The 27,612-nt window shown below is 43.7% G+C and overlaps 1 protein-coding gene across 1 annotated transcript in view; it reads right to left on the reverse strand.

The window, feature by feature from the left end:
• Positions 1-269: 269 nt before the first annotated feature.
• Positions 270-27,612, reverse strand: part of LOC127003641 (glycine receptor subunit beta-type 4-like) — a 214,634-nt gene continuing 187,291 nt past the window's right edge. The window contains exons 8-10 of the mRNA XM_050870551.1: positions 12,776-12,844; positions 5,398-5,654; positions 270-4,954 (exon numbers count right to left, since the gene is read on the reverse strand). Coding sequence (XP_050726508.1) covers positions 4,775-4,954; positions 5,398-5,654; positions 12,776-12,844 — 506 coding nt within the window. The 3' untranslated portion in view covers positions 270-4,774. The remainder of the gene's footprint in view (positions 4,955-5,397; positions 5,655-12,775; positions 12,845-27,612) is intronic.

A 27,612-nucleotide genomic window follows, 5' to 3' on the forward strand; every position in this document is an offset into this window, starting at 1 on the left:
GTGTGCTGATCTGGTTGCCGCGGGAGAAGGGGGAGGGGGAGCACACGCAGACTAACGCTGTGTTGTGTGTATGTGTGTGTGTGTGTGCGTGTGTGTCGGTTTTAAAGGAGAGAGTCTGTGTTGATGTTACTGTTGCTGTTGTTGTTGTAGTTTTCGTTTTTGTAATTGCTTTACTTTTTAGTGTAATATTTTTTTTTGTAATGGCTAGTATTGCTGTTGTCTTTGTTGCTGGTTCTTTATATATGTTGTTTTTATTGCCTCTGTTGATGTTGTTGTTGTTGTTGTTGTTGTTGTTGCTGTTGTTGTTGTTGTTGTTGTTGTTGCCATCGTAGTTCTTGCAGCTGATGAAATACTGCGACAAATTCGACATGACGCAGCAAGAGGAGGAGGAGCAGGAGGAGGAGGAGGAGGCCGAGGCAGGTGTTTGTCTGTCGCCTGATGAATGAGCGAGTCACCTGTCTGAGCGCACACCTGTCTATCTGTCACTGCCTGTCTGTCATGCCTTGGCTGGTGTGTCGTTACGGGGAGAGGGAGAGCGAGAGAGGAGGGGAAGGGGAAGGAGGATGGGAAGTGTGAAGGGATGAAAGGGAGATAATGATGAAATGGAACGATAGAGAGAAGGATAGGGAGGGACAGGAAAGGATTTTGATAGAGTAAGAAAAAGGAGGCGGGAGGAAGGGAGAGAAAGGGAGAGGGAGTGAGAGAGGAAGGTATGGGCAAAAAGGGATGAAAGGGAAGTAATGATGGAATGGAGGAAGAAATGGATGCTTAGTATGATAGACAGAGAGATAGAGAGGGAGGGAGAAGAGACTAAAGATGAAGTAAAAGAGAAAGGGAGTGCGGGAAGAGAGAGGGAAGATGAGGGGAAGAAAAAGGGAAAGAGAGAGAGGAAAGGGGAAGAGAAGCAGGAGAGTGAGGGGAAAGGAAGGAGAGAGGGAAGGAACGTAAGAGGGCGGACGGGTTAGGGAAAGAAGGAGGAAGGAGTGGCAGGAGAGACGGAGAAGGATAAACGGATGACGATTTGAGGGGAGGGGAAGGAAGTGGTGGGAAAAGAGAGGAAAAGTTAGGAAAAGAAGAAGAAAGAGAGGCAGGGAGTGGAGGAGGAGGAGCAGGAGAGATGGAGAAGGATAAACGGATGAAGGGTCGACGGGCGAGGGAGGAAGAGAGGAGAGAGGAGGACAGATGAAAGAGAAGGGCAGGTGAGAGGCAGGTGGTTCGCGCGCTGAATGTAGTTAGCGCGGCCTGTGCCTGAGTAGGATCACGTTAGCCGACTGTCTTTTGTTTGCCAGGTGCAGCTCAAAGGGGATTCAGGTCGGGGCGTCACATTGGGTTAGATTCCACTCGTATACACCTGACATTGAAGCTTTGGAAGTGTCAGGGTTTATTTTCTGTGTTTGTTCAGCTTTTCGGACTTATTTCGTTCATTTCTGAGGCGAATTTTTACTTCAAGTTGTAGATTTACTTTTTCTTAGCTGTTCGTCATCACATATTTATTTCGTTCATTCGAGAAGTGTATATTGGTTGAAGTTGAAGGTTTATTATGTTTTATTTGGGTTGAATTTAAATGATTTTCTTAACTCGAAAGAGATATATTCAAGCTTCATTTTCTCCTTTCTGTTCATAATTCCAGACTTATTTCGTTCATTCTGTAGCCAAGTATTAGTTAAAGTTGTTGGTTTATAATATTTTTGGTTGAATTTATATGATTTTCTGATTAACTGGAGAGAGAGATACATTCATGGTTTTCTTGTGAAGCGCAGGAAAAATTTTCTTATTGTTGTTTCATATAATTTTCATTCCCGTTTTCCCTCTTTCGTTCTTTTCTCTCCTCTTTATATCTCTTCCTCTCCTTCAGCCTCTCCTCCTTTCTATCCACGCATTCATATGTTCAATAAGATGCAGATTTTTCTCATTACTCAACGTGCTGTGTGTGTGTGTGTGTGTGTGTGTGTGTGTGTGTGTGTGTGAGTTTCAGTGCACAAGCGTTTTTTCTCCAATACTAAACTTAATCTGTTTAGTACGTAGCGTTTCTGAATCAACATTTTCTTCTTGTTTTAATTCACACAAAAAAGAGTGTTACTTTAGTTTTGTACTCCTGAAGCCGTATAAGAGACGTATAATACATGAGGAATCTACGCAGAGTGTCGGTAATGCAGTACTGGGCTTACCTGGTGTGTGGATAGATAGAAAGCGCTACGGGGAACGACCCAAGTATGTCATCTTGTAGTAGTTCGCGGTAGTATACACAGCGTCGGTGAGGGGGAGGGGGAGGGTGTAGAAAGGGTTAGCGTAGCGGGAGACTCGTGCTTCGGAAAGAAATTGAGATCGGTAATAAATCCTGTACAGAACTTAAAAGAAAAAAAACAAATGAAGGCGATCAAAAATAGTCTACCAGAGGAAGCGCCATAGAATTATTATTATTATCATCATCATTACTGTTATATTATTGTTAGTATTATTATTAGTAGTAATATTTGTTTATAACACAGAGCAACTTCTACAATACGCCTTGCCTACCGTGATGTGTTAATAGTAAACGAGGAACGCGACGCGGCGAAGCGGCCAAGAAACGTGTGAGGCGAGGCGGCCAGGGCGGCGGGCGGGGGTGCGGGGCGGGGAGTTTGATTAAAAAAGAACTTGGGTGTGGACTACCAACAGCGCTTAGGAGTCCTGGTGAGGCGGCCTGCACCGCGGGGGGTGTTTGGGGGGCATGGGGAAGGGAGCCGCTGCTCTGCCCCGCGGGACTCGTCCTTCACACCAGTGTGCGGCGAGGCGAGTAATTCTTCCTGTCATTGCCAGGGAGCGACCCGCGGAGTTTCTCCATTTGTCACTTACATTCAAAGGTTCACTTTCAGAGTGTGTTGGGAGATGTGTTGTGCACGCGGCAGCGTGGCGGCCCGCCCCCTCGCGGTCTGCAGGCCGCCATTAGAGGCAAATACCCGCAGCACGCCCGCCGCTGCCACAAGTGTTGGTGACCAGCCACGAGAGGTGACAAGCTGAATGTTCGTCTGCCGCCTGTTCCGTGCGTACCTTCCTCTGTACAGGCACAGCAAGGCGCGGGCAGGAGGGCGGCGCCGTGGTGGCGATCACTGGCCGTGGCGGACCCTTGGCTAGGGGCTGCCAGGGAATGGGCGCGAGGCCGTGACGGAACTCGCTGATGCACGTCGGGGAGAATTATTGTCATGTGACTGTCAGCTGGGTCCCGCCTGTCGCTTTGTGCCTCTGGGTCCTGGGCCGCTGCTGCTGCACGGCGGCACGGGGGCGGGCGAGTGTTTGGGGCGAGTGGCGCAGGACAGCAGCAGGTCAGGGGGCGGGAGAGGGGGGGAGGGTCGTTGCAGGCAGGCCGCCCCAGGCTGCACTACTAAGCGGTGACTATGTACACAGCCCCGTGCAGGGCATCGCCCGGCTGAGCGGCGGGGCCGGTGGCGGGCACCCACAGCGGCCGTCCCTTCGTATTTACATCAGCGCCCGTTCACCCGGGCCCCGCCGGGCTCACACCGCGGCGTAAATACTGACAAAGTGTCCTTATCGCGTCTAGTGAAAATAGAGGCTTATGAATACTCTGTACAATAGAGTTTCTCTCTTGGCCGTGTGTCGCCACGCTGCAGCGCGCCGCCCTGGCCCTGGCCTCGGGGGGCCTCTGCGACGGGCGGCGCGTGGCGTGCCGCTACGGTACCACGCGGGGGGTTGCGGCTCGGCGGTTCAGCTGCTCAGCGGTTTAGTGAGCCGCCGCTCCTCAATAACGCCTCATTGTGATTCTGGCCGCGCCTCGACACACGTCACAGCGCCGCGACACCCCGCGTGGGGCGACACACAGACACCACAAGTGTTCCTGTACAGACACGCGTGTATAATATATTTTGATGTTTATGTATTATGCATTAAATATTTTACAACATGCACAGAAATTATGCATTGATTATGCACAGTATGTGTAGGTTAGCCTAACACGTATGCATATACATGTGTGTACAAGTGTTTCTACACATACATGCATACAAGCGTATCGATGTGGCTCTCTTAGGGAGTCTTGAGGGTTTGGGCGCCAGGCGCTTCCTTACGCTACATCTGACATTAATGATAAAGCTAATGTACCTTAGGCGTGCCGCGGGCCGGCGCGGGGCGGTGGGGGGCGGCGGCCTGGCGCGGCGGGTCGCGGCCACGGCTTGGCAGCGGCACCACCACCGCTGCCATGTCTCGCGCGGCGCGCCGCGGCCCGCGCCACCGCCACCCTCGCCACCCCGGCACCGGCCTGGCACCTTAACGCTAACAAACAAACAAACAAACAGTCTGTGTAATAGTCCGTCCCTGCCACACACGACAGTGTCTGTGGGGCGGAGACAGAAACGCGCACCAGAGATAAGAGGGTCCGGGAGGCAGATTCAGTGACGTATCTTTATACAAAAATATCTATGAATCTAGAATAAGACTGCAGCTGCTGCGTGTCCTCGACTTGCCCAGCGGCTCTCCTCGGGTGGGAGAGGGTTGTCTCACTCTTTCTCTATCATCCGGGCCTCCGCAGCCTTGACATCACAATAATTCAAGTACTGAGTCAGTGTTTGTCACAGTGAGCCGCCAGAGCCGCGGCGAATCACAGACCACACCCGCGGGGCTACACACACGCCTCCTGCAGACGTGGCGCCGCCCGCCACTGCTCCGTCAAGTCTTTCACTAACACCACAAACCCGCAAACCGTCCCGACGCTTAGTGTTTTGAAGCTAAGAATCAGAGTTAGTGTATGTTCTTGAGAGGCGGAGGAGGAGGAGGAGAGGACCTAAAGCATGTAGTAGCACCAGTAGAAGATGTTGAAGAGGCCGAAGAGGAGCGGGAAGAGGCCGCGGCAGTACTCGTCGATCTGGCGGGCCTTGATCTTGTTGGATTGCTTGAAGGCGCGCACGATCTGGGCCGTGACCTGCGCCGGGTCGTCCTGGCAGGGGGAGGAGCCGCCCTTCAGCTGGGGGAGGGAGAGGAGTGTTAGCGGGGAGGCCTTCCGGGGACACGTGAAACAAGAGAATAAATGTGATGCAATAAGTGGACGTGTGCGGAGGTAGAATAAGAAGAAAAGAAGAAGAAAAGAAGAAGAAGAAGAAGAAGAAGAAGAAGAAGAAGGAGAAGAAGAAGAAGAAGAAAAATACTAATAGAAGAGAAAGAAGACAAAAAGAATAAGACAAAAAGAAGACGAAAATAAGAAAAAAGAAAAGAGAAGAGGAAAACACAGCTAAAAGAAGAAAAAGACAAAAAGAAGACAAGGAAACAAACAAACAAACAAACATGAAACAAAAGACGACGAGAAGAAAACAACGAAAAGAGAAAAAAAAAAACAAGAATCACAAAATACAAAAAAACGAAGCAGAAACAGAAAAAAATCCCTCCCAACAACATCCTTCGCGTCCTCACGGTGTCAGAGCTCCCGGGGGCGTTGCTGCCGGGGGTGGTCACTACTGCGCCGCTGCCCTGGTTGATCTTGACCTCCGTGCTGCTGGGCATGGCGCTGGGGGACTTCTGGGGCGTCGGGTAGCTGGTGCCGAGGTTGGGGAAGCGGTCAGCCAGGCAGGTCCCGTTCGAACCCCCTCGCAGACGAAGCTCCATCTGGGGTCTGCGTCGCCACAGGTAGTTGACGAAGGTGAACTCCAGAAGGGCGCAGAACACGAAGGCTGGGGAAAGATGGGACGGATTATAATGGAGGACAAGTTTTAGGAAGGCGGAGTTAGAAGAAGGAGAAAAAAAGAACAAAAATACTAATAGAAGAGAAAGAAGACAAAAAGAATAAGACAAAAATAAGACGAAAAGACGGCGAGTAGCGGGCTTTTTTTTTTGTACTCTTTTTGTTGCCCTTGAGCCGCGTCGTTTGATGTAAAAAAAAAAAAAATCATGTCTACTACTACTACTACTACTACTACTATTACAATCATTCTATCTCTTAACCCTTCTCTACATTCTCTTCATGATGTTTTCTAGCATTTCCTCTTCCCTTTTCACCCCTTTCTCCTTCCTTCTCTTACCTCCTTCCTCTCCTTACTCCATTAACATTTCAAAATTAATCATAAACTTCTTTCCCTTTGTCATCTCCTTCTCTCCATACTTCAAAACAACCACTGCTGTCTACTATTTCCCCTTTCCTCCCCTTTCCCCTTTCCCCTTCCTTCCCCTACCTTTTCCCCTCCTCACCTTTCTCCAATTACTTCTCTAAATCATTCTGAAACTTCATCCTCTTTGTCATCACCTCCTCCTCCTCCTCCTCCTCCTCGCCATACTTCAAACCAATCGTCGCTTCCTATTTATTCAGTCACTTTCGCTCACTTTCATCACTTTCACTTTCCCTCACACCTGCAACTCAAACTTTCTCTCTCTATGTGTCCTGGAACTCAAACAAACACGTCACTTTCACTCTTCTTCAAACACTTTAAACACCTTAATTATTCTCACCTGTCCCATCTATCTACCTACGTATACTTTCCTTCCTCTGCAGTCTATTAGAATCATCATAACTTACCTATATTGCTACTTTTTTTATACATTCGTTTGTTATTGGTATATTATGTTGATTGAGTAAATTATATCCCATTCGTGCTTAGTTTATCACCTTGTTTTCCACTGAGGATGAGGATGAGGAGGAGGAGGAGGAGGAGGAGGACAGGTGCGTGGGAGGTGAGGCGGGTCAGGCAGGTAACAGATTACAGGTGTCTCGGAAATTGGTGTGCCGAGAAGGGTCAATGTTGAGCTTCGTTAGTGCCGTTCATGACCCATCAAGGCGGCTGGGGGGAGGGCAAACACACGCACACACACACACACACACACACACACACACACACACACACACACACACACACACACACACACACATTGATTCAGCTTCTCAGTTTTTCGTTTCCATAATGTGTTTCCATCTTGACGAACACATACTTCCTAACCCTTCCTCCTCCTCTTCCCTCTCCTCCTCCTCCTCCTCCTCCTCCTCTGTGATTTCCCCGAGGAGGCGACCTATCCTCTTAAGCGTCCCTGAGAACCAGAAGAACACACACATCAAGGAAAGTAAATGGTCCCTGACGGCGCCTGTTGCTTAAGACGGCGGGGGTGGGGGGGGGAGAGAGAGAGAGAGAGAGAGGGAGACGGCTTTGTTTTCCTCATCTGGACTCAGAGGAATATTAATGAAAACGTTTTAATGAGCGTTTTCTCTCTCTCTCTCTCTCTCTCTCTCTCTCTCATGATCGAGTCTCTAAAATATGAAAAGAAGTTAAAAGGAAAATCAGATCTATTTGTATTTCGTCCTCCTCCTCCTCCTCCTCCTCCTCCTCCAATACTCCTCATCGCCTCATGTTTTAAGCAATAGACTCCAATCCTCTTTGTCATCCCAAACTAAAACATTCGTACTCTGTAATAGGGAAATTAGACGTCATTAAAAATAGCTTCCCGTCTATCTAAATGTGCATAAATTTGAGGCAGCGAACCAGACCCTTTTGTATTCGTGGGTGAGGGGGGGGGAGAGATAGGTAGACGGAGAGGTGGAGAGACACTTGGGTGGAGGGAAGGTAGGTGGAAGGAGGGATTTAAGAGTGGGTGTAAGGATGACTGAAGGATTGGAGGGAAGGGAAGATAAATGGAGGGAAGGAGAGGTAAGATTAGGAAAGAAGGAGACATGGAGGGGTGGAGGAAAACATGGGTGGAGAGATGGAGGAGGAGGAGGAGGAGGAGGAGAAGGAGGAGGAGGAAGACAAATGAGAGTGAATGATAATTTTAATTGGAAGTCATACTCTTGTCAGGTAAACTTAATTAACGTGTTGTGTGTATACCTGGCGTAGATGTTTGTTTTTAAAAGACACACACATACATACATACATACATACATACATACATACATACATACAAATAGACAGACAAAGAGACAGAAAGATAGACGGGCAGACAGATACAGAGGCCAACAGACAGACAAGCAGGTAGATATATAGAGACGAAAGTACAGAGACAGACAGACAAAAGTAGACTGACTAACAAACAGACAATATAAGGTGTTTGTGACCATGGCAGTATTCATTCAATAGACCAACCAAACAAAAATAACAAGAAAACTTTAACACAAAAAACAACGGCAACCAAAAAAATACAAGACATAAACACCTTCACATTCTCCCTCTCACCAACACAAGTAAAGAAACGAGCCCTCAAAAAATAAGCAACAGGAAAGAGAGAATACCACAAGAAGGACACATTCGGAAAAGTACTTGAAGCATGTGTGTTGTGGTTGCGACTTGCGGGAAAGGAGAAAGGGAAGAAAGTCGAGGCTGGGAGAACTTGGGGCGTTCGATAGGGTCTTATAGGTGTTTACAGGTGAGGAGAGAAAAGCAACAAGAAGGACGCATTCGGAAAAACACTTGAAGCGTGTGTGTTGTGGTTGCGACTTGCGGGAAAGGAGAAAGGGAAGAAAGTCGAGGCTGGGGGAACGTGCGGCGTTCGTTAGGGTCTTATAGGTGTTTACAGGTGAGGAGAGAAAGGCAAGAGACGGATGTTTTTCAGGGGCATTGAATAGATAGAGGGATAGATGGATGGATGGATAGATAGTGTGGCTGTTTTTCTTCTCGTAACTTGAGGTCTTCTTTGTTAACGTTGCTGGTATCGGCGTGTTGTTGTTGTTGTTGTTGTTGTTGTTGTTGTTGTTGTTGTTGTTGTTGTTGTTGTTGTTGTTGTTGTTGTTGTTGTTGTTGTTGTTGTTGTTGTTGTGTTTGTTGTGTGTTTGTCCCTTTCTCTCTCTCTCTCTCTCTCTCTCTCTCTCTCTCTCTCTCTCTCTATCTCTCTCTCTCGTCGCCTCTAAACTTTCCTCCTCTTTCGTGATTTTTTTTTTATTTCCTCTCGCGGATCTTATTATTCTCCTTTCTCTTTCATTTCCTTGCTCTGTTTTTCTTTTTCCTCTTTTTATTTTCCATGCTCTTCCTGATCATTACTTCTCGTATACCTACTTTCTTACTCTCATTCACATCTTTTTTCTTCGTTTTTTCCTCTTATACACGTCTACATGCTCTGTTTACTCTACTTCCTTATCAACTTCGACTTTTCTTTATAGGAGGAACGTAATACAATGTCTCACACGTGTACATGACGGTATATATGACGCTAATACAGAGCCTGGCATCACCTGGCCCTAAGATGAACGGAAGCTGTTAGCCCGAATTAGCGTAACACGGAAGGCGATAAGCTCAATACGCGGCGTGATGTTGTTCCTTGTCGACCTGTTTATGTGGGTTGATTAGTCTCGCTCGCTCCTCGTAGATGGCACGGTGTTCGATTCTCGCTCTCGCCTCCTCCTTCTCCTCCTCCTCCTTCACCTCCTCTCCCTCTTACATAGATCTTAAGTGATATCCTTCATATGTAATTAGACAGAATTCATTTGGTTCTTGTTTCTCCAGTAGATTACAACTCCCCAGGCTTCGATTCCCTCTCCCCTACAACCTTCAACCCTCTCTCCATTTCCTGCACCGCCTTTCTCAGTTCCGTTATGTTACAGCTCCTGCGTTTCAACCTTTCTTATTGGGGACTTAAGCGAACGTGATTTTTTGATATAGTAAGTGTTCAGTATTAAGAAGTAAGGCAGTAGTGAGAAGTAACTAGAGTAGAGTGTTGGTTTCAGGTTTGTATAGTGTAGGTGTGGGTGTAGGTGTGCTGCAGGTGTGCCCTCGAGGGTCTCTTAATCGGGCAGGTGTTTGATCGGGCTGTCATGTTCGGGGGGAGCTTATTTGATTTACCTGTACCTGCGAGGAAGGGGAAAGCCAGGTGAATGTTTGCCCGTGATAACCTTTACACGCACAGGGGGCCAGGTACAGACACACACACACACGCACACACACACATACATACATACTTACATAGAGCCATACAAACCATACACACACACATTAATATATTCTTCAATTCATACATTTAAAAGAACATATATAGTCACACATACAAAGACAGACAGACAGAGACACAGACATGCAGAGAGACAGATCCAGACAGACACACAGACACACAGACCCCCCCCCCCTCACACACATGCCCCCACCCCTCCCCTCCCTCACACACGTATATTCCTATCTCTCTCAATATTTTCGGAATCAACTCCCTTTCTCCCTGGCTGTTTGCCGTCCTCAGCTCCGATCTTTGTCGTATAATATTGACACTGTTTGTTGATGCTGCTGTTGCTTCAATATTCATGAGCTAAATAAATAATGATAAAAAAAGCTTGTGTTTGTAATGTCACTCGCTTGATTTTGTTGTTAGACTTTTGAGAGAGTGAGAAAATCATGGTATTAGTATTGTTCGAGTTTTGTATTATTATTATTATTATTATTATTATTATTATTATTATTATTATTATTATTATTATTATTATTATTATTATTATTATTATTATTATTATTATTATTATTATTATTATTATTATTATTATTATTATTATTATTATCTTATTATTATTGATGTTTTTATTATTTTTATGTTTGTAAGTGATTTTATTTGTATTTTATTTCATATTTTGGTCTTTCTTTTCCTCCTCCTCGTCTTTCTTCTCCTCTTTCTCCATTTATTTCTTATTATCATTATCTTCTTATTATGTTATTCTTATTATTGTGTGCTTTTAATTTTGTTTGGTGCTCTGGTTCTTCTCTTCTTCCTCCTCTTCCTCCTCCTCCTATTTTTTTTCCTCTTCACCTTTTAACTTCGTACCTAATTAGCCAAATCGCAGGTAATCCATCACGCTCATTAATCGCATCACGTCAGATTTTCAGGTGATTCAGAGCAGTCTTATTCACCTGTATGTCTAACGCCTCCTCATCACTATCTATCCATCCTCCCTCTCTTCTTAATTCCTTCTCATTCGATAATAATCCTTCTTCTTCTTCTTCTTCTTCTTCTTCTTGCTTATTGTTTTCTTTGATCTAGTTTATCTCCTGTTATTTCCTTCTCTTCTTCCTTTCTCTTCTTATTTCTCTTATTCCTCCTTATCCTCCTCCTCCTTTTTACTCTCTTGATTCATTTTCGTATCTTAAATATAATCGTTGTTTTCATATTTTTCCTTATTTTGTTATCCTTTTTGTCTTCTGTTTTCCCTTTTTTCCTTTTTTTTCCTTTCTGTTCTCATTACTTTTCATCCTCCTCCACAAGGCTTTTCTTTCTCTCCTCCTCGCTTCGGCTTTCTCTTCATTTCTTCTCATTTATTACTCCTTTTCTTCCTCTTCTTCCTCACTGTGTTATCTGTTTTCCCCACTTCTGTTATCAATTTCTCTTTGCTCCTTCCTGTTTTCATTCCTTCACATCGCCCATAACTCTCTCCTTTTTCTTCTCCTTCTCTCTTTCTATCTATCCATCTATCTATCTATCTATCTATCTATCTATCTATCTATCTATCTTCATTTACTTCGCATATCTTAGTCTTCAAGTTCAAGTCTCTCGGCGTCCCAATATGTCGACGATTTGCATACCTTCGACTTCAAAGGAATACGGAACCGGGGAAGAGTCTGTCAAGTTTCCTCCTCTTCCTCTTCTTCTTCCCCCTCCTCCTCCTCCTCCTCCTCCTCCTCGTCCTCCTCCTCCTCCTCCTCTAAATAAAGATCTAAAAGTGTTTACGTGTCAACGGGTTAACAACGGTTCTGTTTTTTTGTTTGAGAGAGAGAGAGAGAGAGAGAGAGAGAGAGAGAGAGAGAGAGAGAGAGAGAGAGAGAGAGAGAGAGAGAGAGAGAGAGAGAGAGAGAGAGAGACGAGAGACTTAAGGGAAAGAATAGCTAGAAAAGAAAACATTAAGAAGGAAAATGAAGTGTGGAAGAAGTAAAAGGGAAACTATAATAAACAGAGAGAGAAAATAACGGAATAAGAAAAAGAATAAGAGGAACATAAAACAGATGAATGAGAGGGAGAGAGAGAGAAAGGAGAAATAAAGTAAAAAAGAAACAAAGAATACAACGGACAAAAGAAAAGTGAATAGTAAGAGAGAGACAAAGAAGAAAGAAACGCAAAAAAAGCAAAAAAAGAAGATAAGAAGATAAGGAAAAATGGCATCGTATGGGAGGAGATGAAGTGGAAGGCGAGGAGAAGAAGAAAGGAAGGAGAGATGAAAGGAAAACGAGCCGGAAGAAGGAGGTAAAGGAGGAAGAGGAGGAGGAGGAGGAAGATGAGAGGCGAGAGAAAGGAGGAGGAAAGGGAATATGGAAAGACGCCGAAAGATGTGAGACGAATTGAGGAAGAGGAGGATAATGCAACAGGAAGAAGCGATGGAAGAAAGAGAGAATGGAAGAAAAGAAAGAAAGAGTCAAAGAAGACGAGAGGAAAAGGTAATAGAGATAAAAATAAGGTATGAAGATAAAAAGAAGGAAAGGAATAAGAAGAGAGAATAATGGAACAGGAAGAAACGATGGAAGAAAGAGAGAATGGAAGAAATGAAAGAAAGAAAAAAGAAAAAAAGAAAGAAAAAGCTAAAGAAGGAAAAAGAAGAGAAAGGAAATAGGAAGAAAGAAGAAGAATGGAAGAAATGGAAAGAAAGAGAAAAGAAGGAAAGGAATAAGAAGAGAGAATAATGGAACAGGAAGAAACGATGAAAGAAGGAAAGAATGGAGGAAAAAAAAGAGTTAAGAAGACAAGAGGCAAAGAAAATATAGATAAAAATAAGACATGAATCAAACAACTTAAAAAAAAAGGAATATAAAAAAAAGTATTCGTTGAGAAGTTACAATATAACGTGAATGAGTAAATCTTCCCTGAAAATTGCTTTACCTATTCACCTGTAGACTCCATTAACTAATTAGACTCTTACCTGTGCAAGCGCCCATCCACACGTCAATGGCCTTCACGTAAGAAACCTGTGGGAGTCCAGCCTGGATACCTGAAAAGAAGAAAGGGAGAGTTTGATTAAAAAATGGGGTGTGGGAGGGATGAAACGGATAGGAGGGAGGTAGGGATGAAGAGGGAGGTGGGAGGGAGGACAGGAAGGAAGGATGAAGAGGGAGGAAGGGAGGGAGGGATGAGAAGGAAAGAAGGGAAGTAGAGATGAAGAGGGAGATGAGAGGGAAGGACAAGGAGGATGGAGAAGAGGGAGGGAGGGAGGGAGGGATGAAACGGGAAGAAGAAGGGAGGTAGAGATGAAGAGGGAGATGGGAGGGAGGACAGGAAGGATGGAGAAAAGGGAGAAAAGAAGGGAGGGAGGGAGGAATTGAAATGAAAGGGGAAGGGAAATAAAAATAAAATGGGAGATAAAGGAAAGAGTAACATAGGAAGAGTAAAAAAATCTTCCTGTACTTAAAGAAAAAGGAAGCTTGAGTATATGATATGAATAAAAGAAATAATATGACAGTAGGAAGAGAGGAAGAAGGGAAAAAAAAGGCTTGCATAAAATTAATATGAAAGAGAAAGCCTTAAAAATAAACAAGTAAATTTGAGAGGAGTATTTAAACAACCACATTTATACAGGTGAGGAAGAAGGGAAAAGAGGTTTGCATAAAATTACCAGGAAAAAAAAGGCGTAGAAAATAAACAAGTAAATTTGAGAGGAGTATTTAAACAACCACATTTATATACAGGTGTTAAAGCCTTCATTCTCACACCTGTAGTAACGAGCTCAAAGGAAGAAAATACATTACGACCATTCCTTTGATCTGGGCGAGAGCGAGGCAACACACACACACACACACACACACACACACACACACACACACACACACACACACACACATGCACACACACCTATTCTTCCCCCTGTTTTGTAATGTGCGAGAGGGAGGCGAAGCGGATGAAAATAATGACCGCGGAGAAAGTTAAAAGGAGACGAAGAAGAAGAAGATTTTGACACTATCCTCTATTCCTCTCTCTCTCTCTCTCTCTCTCTCTCTCTCTCTCTCTCTCTCTCTCTCTCTCTACGTCTCTAAAGGTCAGTTTTATATAATTTACAAAGCCACAAACGACAGTAAAGGGAAGCGGAGGAAGTGATGAGAGAGAGAGAGAGAGAGAGAGAGAGAGAGAGAGAGAGAGAGAGAGAGAGAGAGAGAGAGTACCATTAGTGATTTTGTTGTGGGATTTCTCATTTTTATCATGAACAGTATTTCCATTTTTCATTTCCAATCATTCATTCAAACATTTCCTCTTACTCATATATAATAATTTTCTTTGTTTGCTGTCTGTCTATCTGTGTATCTATCTCTCTGTCTGTCTGTCTGTCTGTTATTGTCTGTCTGTTTTTATCCTACGAACTCACACACACACACACACACACGCAGTCTATCTTTGTCAAACACGAGAACACAAACACACACACAGTTCATATATTATTTTGACGTTAAGTTCAAGCGCTGATGTTTATTTGTTTTCAGTGATGTGGTGTTTAAACGTTAATATAATTTGCGTGATTCAGTGAAGGACGAAAAAAAAAGTGAATTAGTAATCAGTTTGACGTGAACGTTGAGTGATCTGATTAATTGTTCATAGTATCAAGTTATCCCTATTTTCCTTTTTTGTTTCAGGGGTAATTGAGTTAAAAGGGTTTATTTATGTTTCTCTCTCTCTCTCTCTCTCTTCCCTCCTTCGTTTTCTTCCTTCCTCCGCTTCTCGTTTCCTCTCTCCCTTTCTCCCTTTTTTATTCATTCTTTTCCTTCCTTTTTGTCATTCTTCCTCTCCCTCTCCTTCTTCTATATTTATCCCTTCCTCCTTCTCCCCTCATTCGTTCTCTCCCTTCCCTTGCCTCTCGTTTCCTCTCTCCCTTCCTCCCTGTCTAACTTTTTCCCTTCCTTCCTTGTTATTCTTCCTTTCTCTCCATTTCTCCCTTTATTGCTTTCTCCATCTCTCCATCTCTTCCCTTGCCCCTTGCTCTTTTTCTCTCTTTCTCTCTCACTTCCTTTCTTTTTTACTTTTTCTTGCATTCCTTCTTGTCATTCTCCTTTCTCTTTTTTCTGTTTTCATTTCTTCTCTCCTTCTTCGCTTCCTCCCTTCCCTTGCCTTCCTCCTTCCTTCCCTCTCTCCTTGTCATTCTCCCTTCCCTTGCCTTCCTCCTTCCTTCCCTCCCTCCTTGTCATTCTCCCTTCCCTTGCCTTCCTCCTTCCTTCCCTCCCTCCTTGTCATTCTCCCTCTCCCTCTTCCTTTCTCCATTTATTCCTCTCTCCCTCCTTCCCTCCCTCCCTCCTGTCATACATGGCGGGGACGTAAATCTTCAGTCTTTTTTTTCTTCTCTCCCTTCGCCTCAACTTTTACCTCAGAGGAAGAAAATTTTGCGCCAAGAAAATTTAGTAAGTGTGATGAAGGTCAGTGTGTGTGTGTGTGTGTGTGTGTGTGTGTGTGTGTGTGTGTGTGTGTGTGTGTGTGTGTGCGTGTGCGTGTGTGTGTAATAGTTCATGATATTTTTCTCCTTCCGTTTTTTTTTTTATCTTTATTTCTTTGTGGTTTTGTTTTTTCTCTTGTTTCCTTTCATCCTTTCTCCTCCTTTCTCTTCTCTTTCTCTTCCTTTTGCCTCTTTTTCTCTGTACGTTTCTTTATGCTTCTCTCTCTCTCTCTCTCTCTCTCTCTCTCTCTCTCTCTCTCTCTCTCTCTCTCTCTTTTTTTCTCTGGTTTGCTTTCTCTGTTACTTACTCCTTTCTCCTCCTTTCTCTTCTGCTCCTTACCCTTTCTCCTCTTTTTTCTTTCTCCTTCTTACTCTTTCTCTTCTCTTTCTCTTCCTTTTGTCTCTTTTTCTCTCTACATTACTTTACGCTTCTATTTTTTTCTTCTTCTTTCTCTGGTTTCCCTTCTCTCTTATTTACTAATTTCTCTTCCTTTATTTATTTATCTTTCTCTTCCTTCCGTCTATCTATTTTTCTTTCTACATTTCTTTAGGCTTTTACTTTTTTCTTCTTTCTCTGTTTTCCTTCTCTGTTGTTTACTCCTTTCCTCTCCTTTTACTTTCTTTCTCTTTCTTTCCCTTCCTTTCCCTTCCTTTTTTCTTTTTCTTTCTCATCCTTTCGTCTTTCTTCTTTTTCTCTCTACAATTCTTTTTTCTTCTGTTTCTTTCCTTTCTCTGGGTTTCCTTTCTACCTTGTTCACTCATTTCTCTTCCTTTCTCCTTTTCTTTCTCTTCCTTCAATATATCCTTTTTCTCTACATTTCTTTATCCTTCCATTATTCTCTGGTTTCCCTCCTCTGTTGTTTACATCATTCCCCTTCCTTTGTTATTCTGTAATACACCTATGTTTTTTTTCCTTATGTGTTTGTCTTGTTTTGTTTTGATGTGTTTGTCTCTCCTCTGAATTTGCATTTTAATCTAGTCCTGGCAAGCAATTTTTCATTTTTTTGTGGTGTTTTCCTTCGCCTCTTTCATCTCCCTTCCCTTTGTTCACATTCTTTTTCCTTGCTCCTTCTTTCTTTTTCTCTCTTCTTTATTTCACGATCACCTTTCTTCTCTTCTCCCTCATTTCTCCCCTGTGTTATGTCTTTCCTTCTATCTATGTTATCCACTCTCTCTCTCTCTCTCTCTCTCTCTCTCTCTCTCTCTCTCTCTCTTCTTACTTCATTCTCTCTTCTTCTCTTCTTTCATTTGATTTCTTAGTTTATTTCTTCTTTCTTATCCACTGTTTTATTTGGTTCTTCTCTTCTCTTTTTCTCCCTCATCTCCTTCCTCTCTTCAATCTTCCTTCTCCTCCTCCTCCTTCATTTCCTTAATTTCTCTTCTATTTCCTTTTTTATTTCATTTTCTCTCTTGAGGTTATGTCTCTTGTATCTATCTCTCTTCCTTTTTTCATTTCTCGCTTCTTCTGTTTCTTTCTTTATCCCGTTTTCTTCCTTATTGCCTTATTCCTTCCCCCTCTCTCTTACTTTCCCTTCTCTTTTTCCCTTCTAACTTCACTCTCTTCCCCGTCATTTTCATCCCATCCCTTGCCTTCGTTCCTTCTTTATCTTCTCTTCTCGTCATTTTCCTTTCGTTATCCCATTTTCTCCTTAGAGCTCAGATTTCTTCTCCCTCCCTATCTCTCTCTCTCTTTCCTTTCTTCTTCACTCCTAACTTAATCATTCTCTTCCCCCCTCTTCCTCATCTTTATCCCATCACACGCCTCATTTTCTCAGCCTTCCCCCCACCTTCCCCTCACCTTCCCCACGTATCTTTTACCCAGGTATGAAAAACACTCATTAACACGCGTCATTATCTCCACTTATGACCCAGGTAAGCACAGGTAGATGAGGCGAGATGAGGGAGGCGGGAAGCTATCATGCCTCGCTCGACCTAGTTAGCAAGAGAGAGAAAAAATAATAGTATGTCCTAAAGTCACGGGTTTTAGGAGAGAGGTGTTTAAAAGGAAGGGAGAGAGGGAGATGGAGGGATACTTATGGTGATGAGAGAGAGAGAGAGAGAGAGAGAGAGAGAGAGAGAGAGAGAGAGAGAGTTTCTTGTTCTTTCTTGAGCGATGGGTCGTCTGGAGTGAGGAATGGAGGAAGGGAGGGAGATAAGAAGAAAGAAGGGAGGAAAGAAGGAAGGAAGGAAGGAGCGAAGGAGGGAAGAGAAGGAAGCAGAAGGAAAGTTGGGAGGTAAAGAAGAAAACACACACACACACACACACACACACACACACACACACACACACACACACACACACACACACACACACACACACACACCAAAAAGAATATAAGAGGGAAAGGTTAATTGTTTTCCTCCTCCTCCTCCTCCTCCTCCTCCTCGGCCATGAAGGTAATTTGCCGTGTGTTGCTTCATCGCTGCTGTTTCCTCTCCCGTAATGAGGGCAATTATCCTTAACGAAGATATTGCTTACTGAAGGAATGAGACAGTGGTGCAGTTTCCCGGGACAAATTGGCCGAGAGAGAGATAAAGAGATAAAGGGAGAGATGGATGGATAGACAGATAGATAGATAGATAGATAGATAGATAGAGTGAAGGTAGGGAAGAGAGAGAGATGTTATCGCGTTTTGAATGGATGTGATTGTTCTCTCTCTCTCTCTCTCTCTCTCTCTCTCTCTCGATCAAAAAAGTTTCGGCGGCGGCCACGGAAAAGTTAAGCGGGAGTTCTTTTTCCATTTTTGCCGAATTTTTGCAGCCGACAGGTGGGCGCCGCTCCCGCACCCCTTCGAAACACCTGGAAAGCGAGTCAGGTCTTGGCCAGGTAAAGAAACGCGTGCTGAAACATTTCCAACACACGTCACCTAGCAGCTTACCTCACCGCCGCTCCGCTCCGCCCGTCAGATTGCAGAAGTTAGCGTTGAGAAATTGAAAGTGTGCAAGCAAGGAACTCAAGCTGTCGATATGTGTAGTTACAAGCCTGGTGCCGCCGCGAACGAAGTCTTTCTCTTGCCTATGACTTAAACTATAATCATGGGTAGTTTTATGAGCCTTGAAGTTACGTATTACTCAATCATTTCAAAGCTTACACACACACACATTTAATAAGGCTTTCGTAGAGGCTGTGTGTGTGTACTTCCATGGGTAGTTTTATGAGCCTCCAAGTTACGTATTACTCAATCATTTCAGGACCTACGTACCTTCCTTTGATAAGGCTTTCGTAGAGCATGTTTGTGGGTATTTCCATGGGTAGTTTTATGAGCCTAGTAATAGTTTGACAAGGCTTCTGCACCGTGAATGTGAAGGAAGACTCATAAGAATTCGACTAAGACAGGGATAGAATCTCTTCTGTAAGGTTTAAGGGCAGTTTATTGGGTTTAAGGAATCTGTTGAGGATTCAAGAACAATTTTGGGGGGTTAAGGGGACTCTCTTGGGTTATAATGACAATATTTAGGTTTAAGACTACCGGGGCTTAAGGAAAGTCTGTTAAGGTTTCAGAGACTATCAATCGGTGTTCAGGGACAGTGCAGGAGGATCAAGGACGCTGTGTCGAGTTCATATTAATGTTTTTGATGCTCACGTGTATTATATTGGCCGGGAAATGTCAACACGCCGATTGTCAGCCGTGATGCAATTCCAGCGTGGCGAAATCAAGCCGGAATATTCGTTTTCAAATTTTCTTGACAGGATAAATATTTGTTTGTAGATTCTGATGTTTGTGATGAAATGAGAGACTCTTTTTGTGTGTGTGATTCTTTCTGCCTTCGTCTTTTTCAATTCTCTTCCTCTTGTTAATTTTCTCTCTCCCTTCTTTCTTGTGTGTGTGTTCCTTCCTTCGTCTGATGTTTATGATGAAATGAGAGACTCTTTTTGTGTGTGATTCTTTCTGCCTTCGTCTTTTTCAATTCTCTTCCTCTTGTTAATTTTCTCTCTCCCTTCTTTCGTGTGTGTGTGTTCCTTTCTTCGTCTTTTTTTTTCATTTCTCTTCCTCTTGTTCATTTTCTTCCTCCCTCCTTTCATGTGTGTGTTCCTTCCTTTATCTTTTTTTCAATTCTCTTCCTCTTGTTTATTTTCTTTCTCTCTCCCTCCTTTCGTATGTGTTCCTTGCTTTTTCTTTTTCATTTCTCTTCCTCTTGTTCATTCTCTTTCTCCCTATTTTTTCGTGTGTGTGTGTTCCTTCCTTCGTCTTTCATTTCTCACCCTTGAAGACTATTAGAAGAGGAGACAATGAAGTGAAAGAATAACTAAAGGAAGGGAATGGAAAGGAGAAGGAGAGAAAGGGTACAGGAAACCAAGAGTAGGAACAAGGAACGAAAAAAAAAAGAAATAAGAAAATAAGAAGATAAGAAAAAAAAAGACTATTAGAAGGGGAGACAGAAGAGAAAGAATAACTAAAGGAAGGGAGAAGGAAAGAAAGAAAAGGCATAGAAAATAAAGAGAAGGAACAAGGAACAAAGGGAAAAAGAGAAGGAAGGAGGGAAGAAAGAAAAATGCATAAAACAAGAAAGAAAGAAGACAATAAGAAGAGGGAATGAAGGGAATGGAAGAGGAAAGAGGAGCGAATGAAAGGGAATAGAAAAGAGAGAGAGGGAAGAGAGAACGAGGAGCTGATGAAAGGAAGGAAAGAAGGAAGAAAGAAAAATGCATAAAACAAGAAGAGGAGGCAATGAAGGGGATGAAAGAGGGAAGGAAAGAGCGAATGAAAGGGTATAGAAAAGAAAGAGAGGGAACAAAGAACGAGGAGATAAAGGAAAGAAGAAAGAAGAGGAAATAGAACACACTAACACCGCCTCGTTCGTTGTCAGCTGCACCGCCAATCCAGACATCTTGATCCCGTTTTCTCCCTCTCTCGTGATAAACAGACTCACTCTCTCTCTCTTATTTACTGAGGACACGTGCGGCTTCTTCATCTCCATTGTCCGCTAAAGCTTGGGGAAGAAGTATTGTGTGCGTGGGAGGCGGAGGAGGCGGAGGAAGAGGAGGAGGAGAGAGAGGATAAATGAGAGGAAGGATGGAAGAGAAAGCATGATGAGTGTGAATGAGGAAAAGATATATGAAAGAAAGAAGAGAGGAAGAAAGGGCAGACGTACAGAAGGAAAGTAAAGAAGAAGAAAGGAAGGAAGGAAACAAAAGACTGACGAAAGTGATGGAAGGAAAGACGAACAGAAAGAAAGAAGAGAAGAAAGGAAGGAAGAAAGGGAGAAAGGAAAAACAGACATACAAGAGGGAGAGTGAATAAAGGACATAGATAAAGAAAGAAAGAAAGAAGAAAAGGAAAGACTGATGAAACTATAGAAGGGAAAGACACAGCAGAACCAATCAACCAACCAACCAACCAGGCAACCACACACACACAAACACACACACAAACACAAGACGAAGACAAGGACGAGTATAGGAGGTCAGGCAGCGTCAAGGGCAAACCAGACAGACAAGACGAAGACGCATGCCCCTCCGCCCCCTTCCCTTAGTTGAGGCCGACGCGTCCTTTGTTAGCGGCCCTTCAAGTCTCCCTCTGAGCCCGACAAATGGCCGCGCGGAGTCTCCCCAGGTTTGAAACAGATTGGACGCAGACAGACGGACAGACGGACAGTGAGGAAAGCAGGATAACAAACACTGGTCATTCTTTATACAAATCGTCCCTGAAATACCTTAGAAACAGAGACACAAACAAAGAAACAGAAAAGTCTCGCCCAGGTTTGAGATATATTGGACACAGAGAGACAGACAGACAGACAGACAGAGAGGGAAAGAGAAGAACAGCACATCTCTTCCTTCAAATATATCGTCTCTGCTTTGTATTCGTATTTCAATGTTGTATTTGAAAGTTGTATTTGAACGTTGCAACCTCGTATTTTTACATCGACTTGTGTGGGAGAGACTGGCAGACAGATAGACACAGAGAGAGACAGACAAACAGAGAGGGAGAGTATGGTAGTAAAGGGCAACAAACATAGGTCTTTCTTTATGTAAATCATCTTTGTGTTTGTAGTGAAATCAGAACCTTTAAGCAGAGTTGTAACCTATTTTTCTATTTCAGTCGGGTGTGGGAGAGAAATGGACAGACAGACGGAGAAAGGGAAACAGAAGAGTAAGTACGAATCAGTCTTTATGTAAATCATCTTTGTGTTTGTAGTGGAATCAGAACCTTTAAGCACAGAGTTGTAACCTATTTTTCTATTTCAGTCGGGTGTGGGAGAGAGATGGACAGACAGACGGAGAAAGGGAAACAGAAGAGTAAGTACGAATCAGTCTTTATGTATCTTTGTGTTTGTAGTGAAATCAGAACCTTTAAGCAGAGTTGTAACCTATTTTTCTATTTCAGTTTTTTGTGGGCGAGACAGAAGATGAACAGACAGAGAGGGAAACAATAGAGTAAGTACGAATCAGTCTTCATATAAATCATCTTTGCTTTTGTATTTGTATTAGAAACTTTAAACACAGAGTTGGATCCTATTTCCCATCCTCTTCTTGTGTTGATGAGAGATAGATAGATAGATAGACAGGCAGTTAGAGAGGAAAACAGGACAACAAAATCGATCGCCTTTGTATTTGTATTAGAATTGGAAACTTTAAACATAGAGTTGGATCCTATTTTCCTCATCTCAATCCTGTGTGGGTGAGAGAGAGAGAGAGAGAGAGAGAGAGAGAGAAACAAGGCAACAGAATAGATCACCTTTGTATTTGTATTGGAATCGGAAACTTTAAATATAGAGTTGAATCCTATTTTCCTCAGCTCAATCTTGTGTGGGAGAGAAACAGAGAGACAGACAGATAGATAGATAGATAGACAGAGAAACAGGGCGACAAAATAGATCGCCTTTGTATTTATATTGGAACCGGAAACTTTAAACACAGAGTTGGATCCTATTGTCACTTTTCTTTCTTGTTTGTGGGATTTGGATAAACTCTTTTAATGGTTTATAGTTCCATATTCTCTCCTTTCCTTCTCCTTCTTCCCTTCCTATAGTCATTCTTTCCCATTCTCTTTCCTTTCCTTCTTCTTAATTCCCTCATTCTTTCCTCCTCCGCTTCTTCCTCATTTAACACTCTCTCTCTCTCTCTCTCTCTCTCTCTCTCTCTCTCTCTCTCTCTCTCTCTCTCTCTCTCTCATTTCATATACTCCTTTCTTCTCTCCTCGTTCTTTGTTCTTTTTTTTCTACATTATTTTCCCTCCTCTTCATTCCTCTGTGTCCTAATTCCTCTCAGCTTCCTTTTCTCCTTTTTTTCCCAGTTCTTTTTGGTGTTTTATTTTTATTCTTTCCTTCTCTCTCTCTTCCGTCAGTTTTTCACATCCTGCTTCCTGGAATTCGCATTTTTTCTCTCTCTCTCGTTTTACTTCGCCCCCAAACATTCCTTCCTGCTCCAATTCCTCTTTCTCCTCCTCGCACCAGCATCCTCCTTTCTCTCTCTCTCTCTCTCTCTCTCTCTCTCTCTCTCTCTCTCTCTCTCTCTCTCTCTCTCTCTCTCTCTCCCCCCCCCTTTCCGTGAGTTAGCTTGCACATCAGCGACGCTCCATTATACAGATTGTGGCAAGAAGGAGGAGGAGGAGGAGGAGGAGGAGGAGGAGGAAGAGGAGGAGGAGGAGTAATAATAGTTGGAGGAGGAGACGAATAAGAGGCGCAACGACAATAACAACAACAATTCTCCAACAACAACAAGAACTGGAGCAAGTTAGTACAGATTCTAACGTGTATGAGACTCGTCTGGTTTTGGGCGGGGGGTTAACTAGGTAAGGGAGAAGGGGGAGGGATGGAGGAAGAAGGGGGATACAGGGGAAGAGGGAAGGAAGGGAAGGGAAGGGTATGGAAGGGAAAGGAAACAGTTATGGGAAGAGATAGAGAGATAGGAATAGGGAGGATAATGGGGAAAATGGGAGAAGGGAGATACAGGGGAAGAGGGAAGGAAAGGAAGGGAAAGGAAGATAGGGAGAGCGAGATTAATAATGACAGGCAACGAAGGGGAAGATGGGAGAAGAAGGGAGATACAATGGAAGAGGGAAGGAAGAGAAGGGAAAGGAAGTAGTGGTTGGAAGAGAGAGAGAGAGCCAGGATAATAGTGAAAGGAATGAACTCTTACTTTTCTTTATTTCTGTATTTCTCTTATTTCTTTCTATCTATTTTTCTGTATCTCTTGTTTCTCTGTATCTCCGTATCTCCGTCCCGCCTCTAACGCACTCCCACGCACTTCACAAACTTCAACTTTTCACTGGGAATATTAACTCCACTAATTGGTACACCGGGCCATTCACACCCTCCCCCTCAACCCCTTCCCCTCCCTTCGCTAAATATTAATGATAGCTCCACTTCACGCTAGGATAAAAAAAAGTTTGAATGGTCACTGAAATTGTTATTATTTTTTTTACAACAAGGGAGACGGCTCAAGGGCAACAAAAAGAGTGGAGAGAGAGAGAGAGAGAGAGAGAGAGAGAGAGAGAGAGAGAAAAGCCCGCTACTCACCGCTCCTACCGCATACAAAAGTAGAGTTCAGACAAAAGTTAGGGTTCATTGCCTAAGGAAATATATATATAAAAGAAATAAAGTGGCTCTCGTTGATAGACCAAATACAAAACCGAAAAATAATTGAAATTCGTTACCTAATATGAACAAAAAATCGTTGCCTGGCTAAAAAAAAAGACAGAAAATTAAAACGTTTGAATCCTCGCTAAAGAAAAGAGCTAAAATTCACTGACGGGCAGAATATATTAGGAGAAAGTTGAGTTGATTAACGGATAATTATTAAAGCAGAAGTACGATTCGTTACCTGACATTACGAAAAAAAAAGGAACAGACAAAATCATCCAAATATCCAAGTTAAACAAAGTTGAGACAGAGAGGGCAGGTGAGTGTCGGCGCCCAGGTAAATTGGACCACTCACTCACTCACTCACTCACTCACCCGCTCCCTCCCTCCCTCCCTCACTCACACACTCACCCACTCCTTCACTCACACACTCACTCACTCACCCAAACACTCACTCACTCACTCATCGGTCCCAAATTCGTGCGTTTCCCGTCAACTTCAGTGGCGGGAAACACTTTATTAGCCCCGCGATTTTGTGGGCGGGTTTTGCCAAGCTTTTGTTTCCTCTTGCGTGGAAAAGTTTGGGCCACTAACTCATTAATTGAGCACCTCGGCCCTAATCACAGATATGGTCCAGTCTCTATATTCGGCTGACTAATGATCACTAACACGGATGCCCCTGAATGAGTAATGATAATGATAGTAGAAGTAATGATGATGATGATAGTAATAGTAATAATGGTATGATAATTCTCTAACGTATACCCAACTATCTTCTAAAATAATTTCCGCGTTTTTTTCAGTGTTTTCTTTCATCTTTTCTAAGTTCTCACAATCTTTCCTGTTGTTTATATGTCAGTAATTATGTTTTTATTTAGGTTTCTCATCTTATCTAAGCATTTTATAACCTCCATCCTTATAAGCTTCATCACAACGTTCACCTCTACCCTCAACCTCATCACCTCCATCACCACCACCACCACCACCACCACCATCCCCGCTGCAGCAAACAGATTAACCTGGATGCAATCACGGCCTCTCCTCGGCTAATTCAGGTGTCTCACAGGTATACATCACTCCTTCACCCCTTACCCTCCCTCCCTCACTCACCCCATCCTTCCCCTTCACCCCTTACTTAACCTCCTAAATCCTCCCTCGACACCTCCCCCCATCCCCTCCTGACACACTAACCTCATATTCTAGTTGTACCCTTCCATCCTTCCTCTTCTTCATCCCTTCCTCTTCCTCCCTTTCCAGCCCCATCCCTTCCCTTCCCTGTCAATCCCTTCCCTCACGTTCTCCAAACACACGAAGGGCTAACCTCATATGCTTGCTAGGAAGGGGAGGGGAAGGGAATGGAGGAAGGGGGGGTGGATCTCCTACGCAAATTATCCCCTTTCATCTCCATCCTCCTCCTCCTCGTTCTCCTCCTTCTCTCTCCTTCGCTCTGAAACACGAACTGCCAAGCGCTTACTGGTCCGCCCTCCCTCCCCTGATTTCAGAATATTCATGCCTCGGTTTATACATCTCAAGATTATCCTGAAGCCTTAATACAGCTTATGCAGGACAGGTAGATTTGTGTGTGTACCTGGGCCTTACCTGACCTTACCCTCCTACCTCACCTGCATTTCAATATCATGAGGAATAGCCTGTTTAATTAAGGCGATGGTGGGAGGGTCCAGGGCACGGGTCTGCTCTCTCTGTCTCTGTCTCTGTTTGTCTCTGTATCTCTATATTTATTTATCTATCTATCTATCTATCCATCCATCTTGTGACCTTCCTTACGAAATTTCACGGTTTGACCTTACTTTTATTGATATTATATTCACCTCTGCCTACTCCTCTTCTTCCTCCTTCTCTTCCTCTTCCTCCTCTTCCTCCTCTTCCTCCTCCTCTTCCACTTCATCTCCTGCGGCCTTTGCCGGATATACAGTTACGCGGCTCTTACCTCCTCCGACGTAACCTTAGTCGCGACGTGGAAAATATATTGTCAATAGCAACGAAGAGATGAGGAGGAGGAGGAGGAGGAGGAGGAGGAGGAGGAGAGGAGGTTAAGATTTTAGACACACACACAGACACACATCCCCCATTCCTCTTTCCCCTCCCTCCTCCTCCTCCTCCTCCTCCTCCTCCTCCTCCTTCTTCTTCAAGCTTGTGATGTGTTTGTGAGCTCCGCATTTTTCGCTAGAGTGCCAATATTGAAGCATAGAATGAAGCTGTCAAGACAACGCTTCACGCTTGATGGAAGCCAGCGGGAGGGGAGAGAGACCCCCCCCCTTTACCTCTCTCTCTCTCTCTCTCTCTCTCTCTCTCTCTCTCTCTCTCTCTCTCTCTCTCTCTCTCTCTGTGTCAAGTTCAATAACCTTCACTCACACTACCTCTGTATCTCTCTCTCCTCTCTATTCTCATTCTGTCTTACTGTTTTATTAGCTCCTTCTTCTGCTTCTTCTTCTTCTGACCTTTCTTACGAGATCATATAAGGGAAGGAAGGGAAGAGGAGAGGATGAATGGAGATTGGTTTGTGTGGGTTTTAGTGATGGTGGTGGTGGTGGTGGTGGAGGAGGAGGAGGAGGAGGGTAAAGAGAAGGGAAATGGTGAGGGACAGTGGAAATGAATGTGGATTATTGATGTAGAAGAAAAGAAACATTACAGAAAACAAACAGGAGCCATTTATCGACAGGCTCACACACACACACACACACACACATACACACACACACAAACTAACCCTCCCCCCCCAACATACACACATCTACCCCCCTTTCCCTCACCCCTCAACACACATACCCATTCCCTCCCTCTCCCTCCCCCCCTCTCTATCTCTCCTTCCCTTCCTTTCCCTGACACTAAATTCAGCGCCCTGGAATGTAACACGCGAGACTTTTTGTTGCGTCCCGTGCGAAGTGCTTGCGAAATTAATGTGTTTGTTCAGATTTATGAATACATATGGAAAGGATGCAAATTTGGGAACCAGATTGCAAGAGAGAGAGAGAGAGAGAGAGAGAGAGAGAGAGAGAGAGAGAGAGAGAGAGAGAGAGAGAGAGAGAGAGAGAGAGAGAGAGAGAGAGCGGGGTTAGCCAATAGAGACAAAATAATAAAACAGTGGCCAAATAGACAGAAAATAAGAAGTACATGCAAATAAGATAGATAGATAGATAGATAGATAGATAGATAGGTAGATAGATAGACAGATAGATAGATAGATAGGTAAGGAAAGAGAGAAGAATAGGAAGGGAAGAGAGGGATAGGGAAAGGAAGTGGAAGGAGGGGGGAGAGAGAGAGAGAGAGAGAGAGAGAGAGAGAGAGAGAGAGAGAGAGAGAGAGAGAGAGAGAGAGAATAAAAAAAAAAATTCTGCAGTGATTCACGGGTTTAGGTTCAAGTGATGCAATGATTTCCAATTCTCGAAAAGTAGCGAAAACGCGACCGGTGATTTGCTCCATTAGGGAGATTAAGGCGTGTGTGTGTGTGTGTGTGTGTGTGTGTGTGTGTGTGTGTGTGTGTGTGTGTGTGTGTGTGTGTGTGTGTTCGACAGATGCATTTGCCTAGAGATTCAATTGAAGCTAATGCCCCCCTCCCCCTTTCTCTCTCTCTCTCTCTCTCTCTCTCTCTCTCTCTCTCTCTCTCTCTCTTGGGATAGATATAAGTTTAGATAGACAGAAAGATAGATAGATAGAGAGAGAGAGAGAGAAGGCTGAAAAAAACACACATTCACGACTAAAGTAAAAGAGAAAAGGTTTGAGTTTTAAGTGAGAGGTATACTAAGACAAGATGAAGTGAGAGAAAGAAGAGCAAGAAGCAAAAGGGAGAGTACAGGTAAACA

The sequence above is a fragment of the Eriocheir sinensis genome, chromosome 25 (assembly GCF_024679095.1).
Source record: "Eriocheir sinensis breed Jianghai 21 chromosome 25, ASM2467909v1, whole genome shotgun sequence".
Taxonomy (NCBI): domain Eukaryota; kingdom Metazoa; phylum Arthropoda; class Malacostraca; order Decapoda; family Varunidae; genus Eriocheir; species Eriocheir sinensis.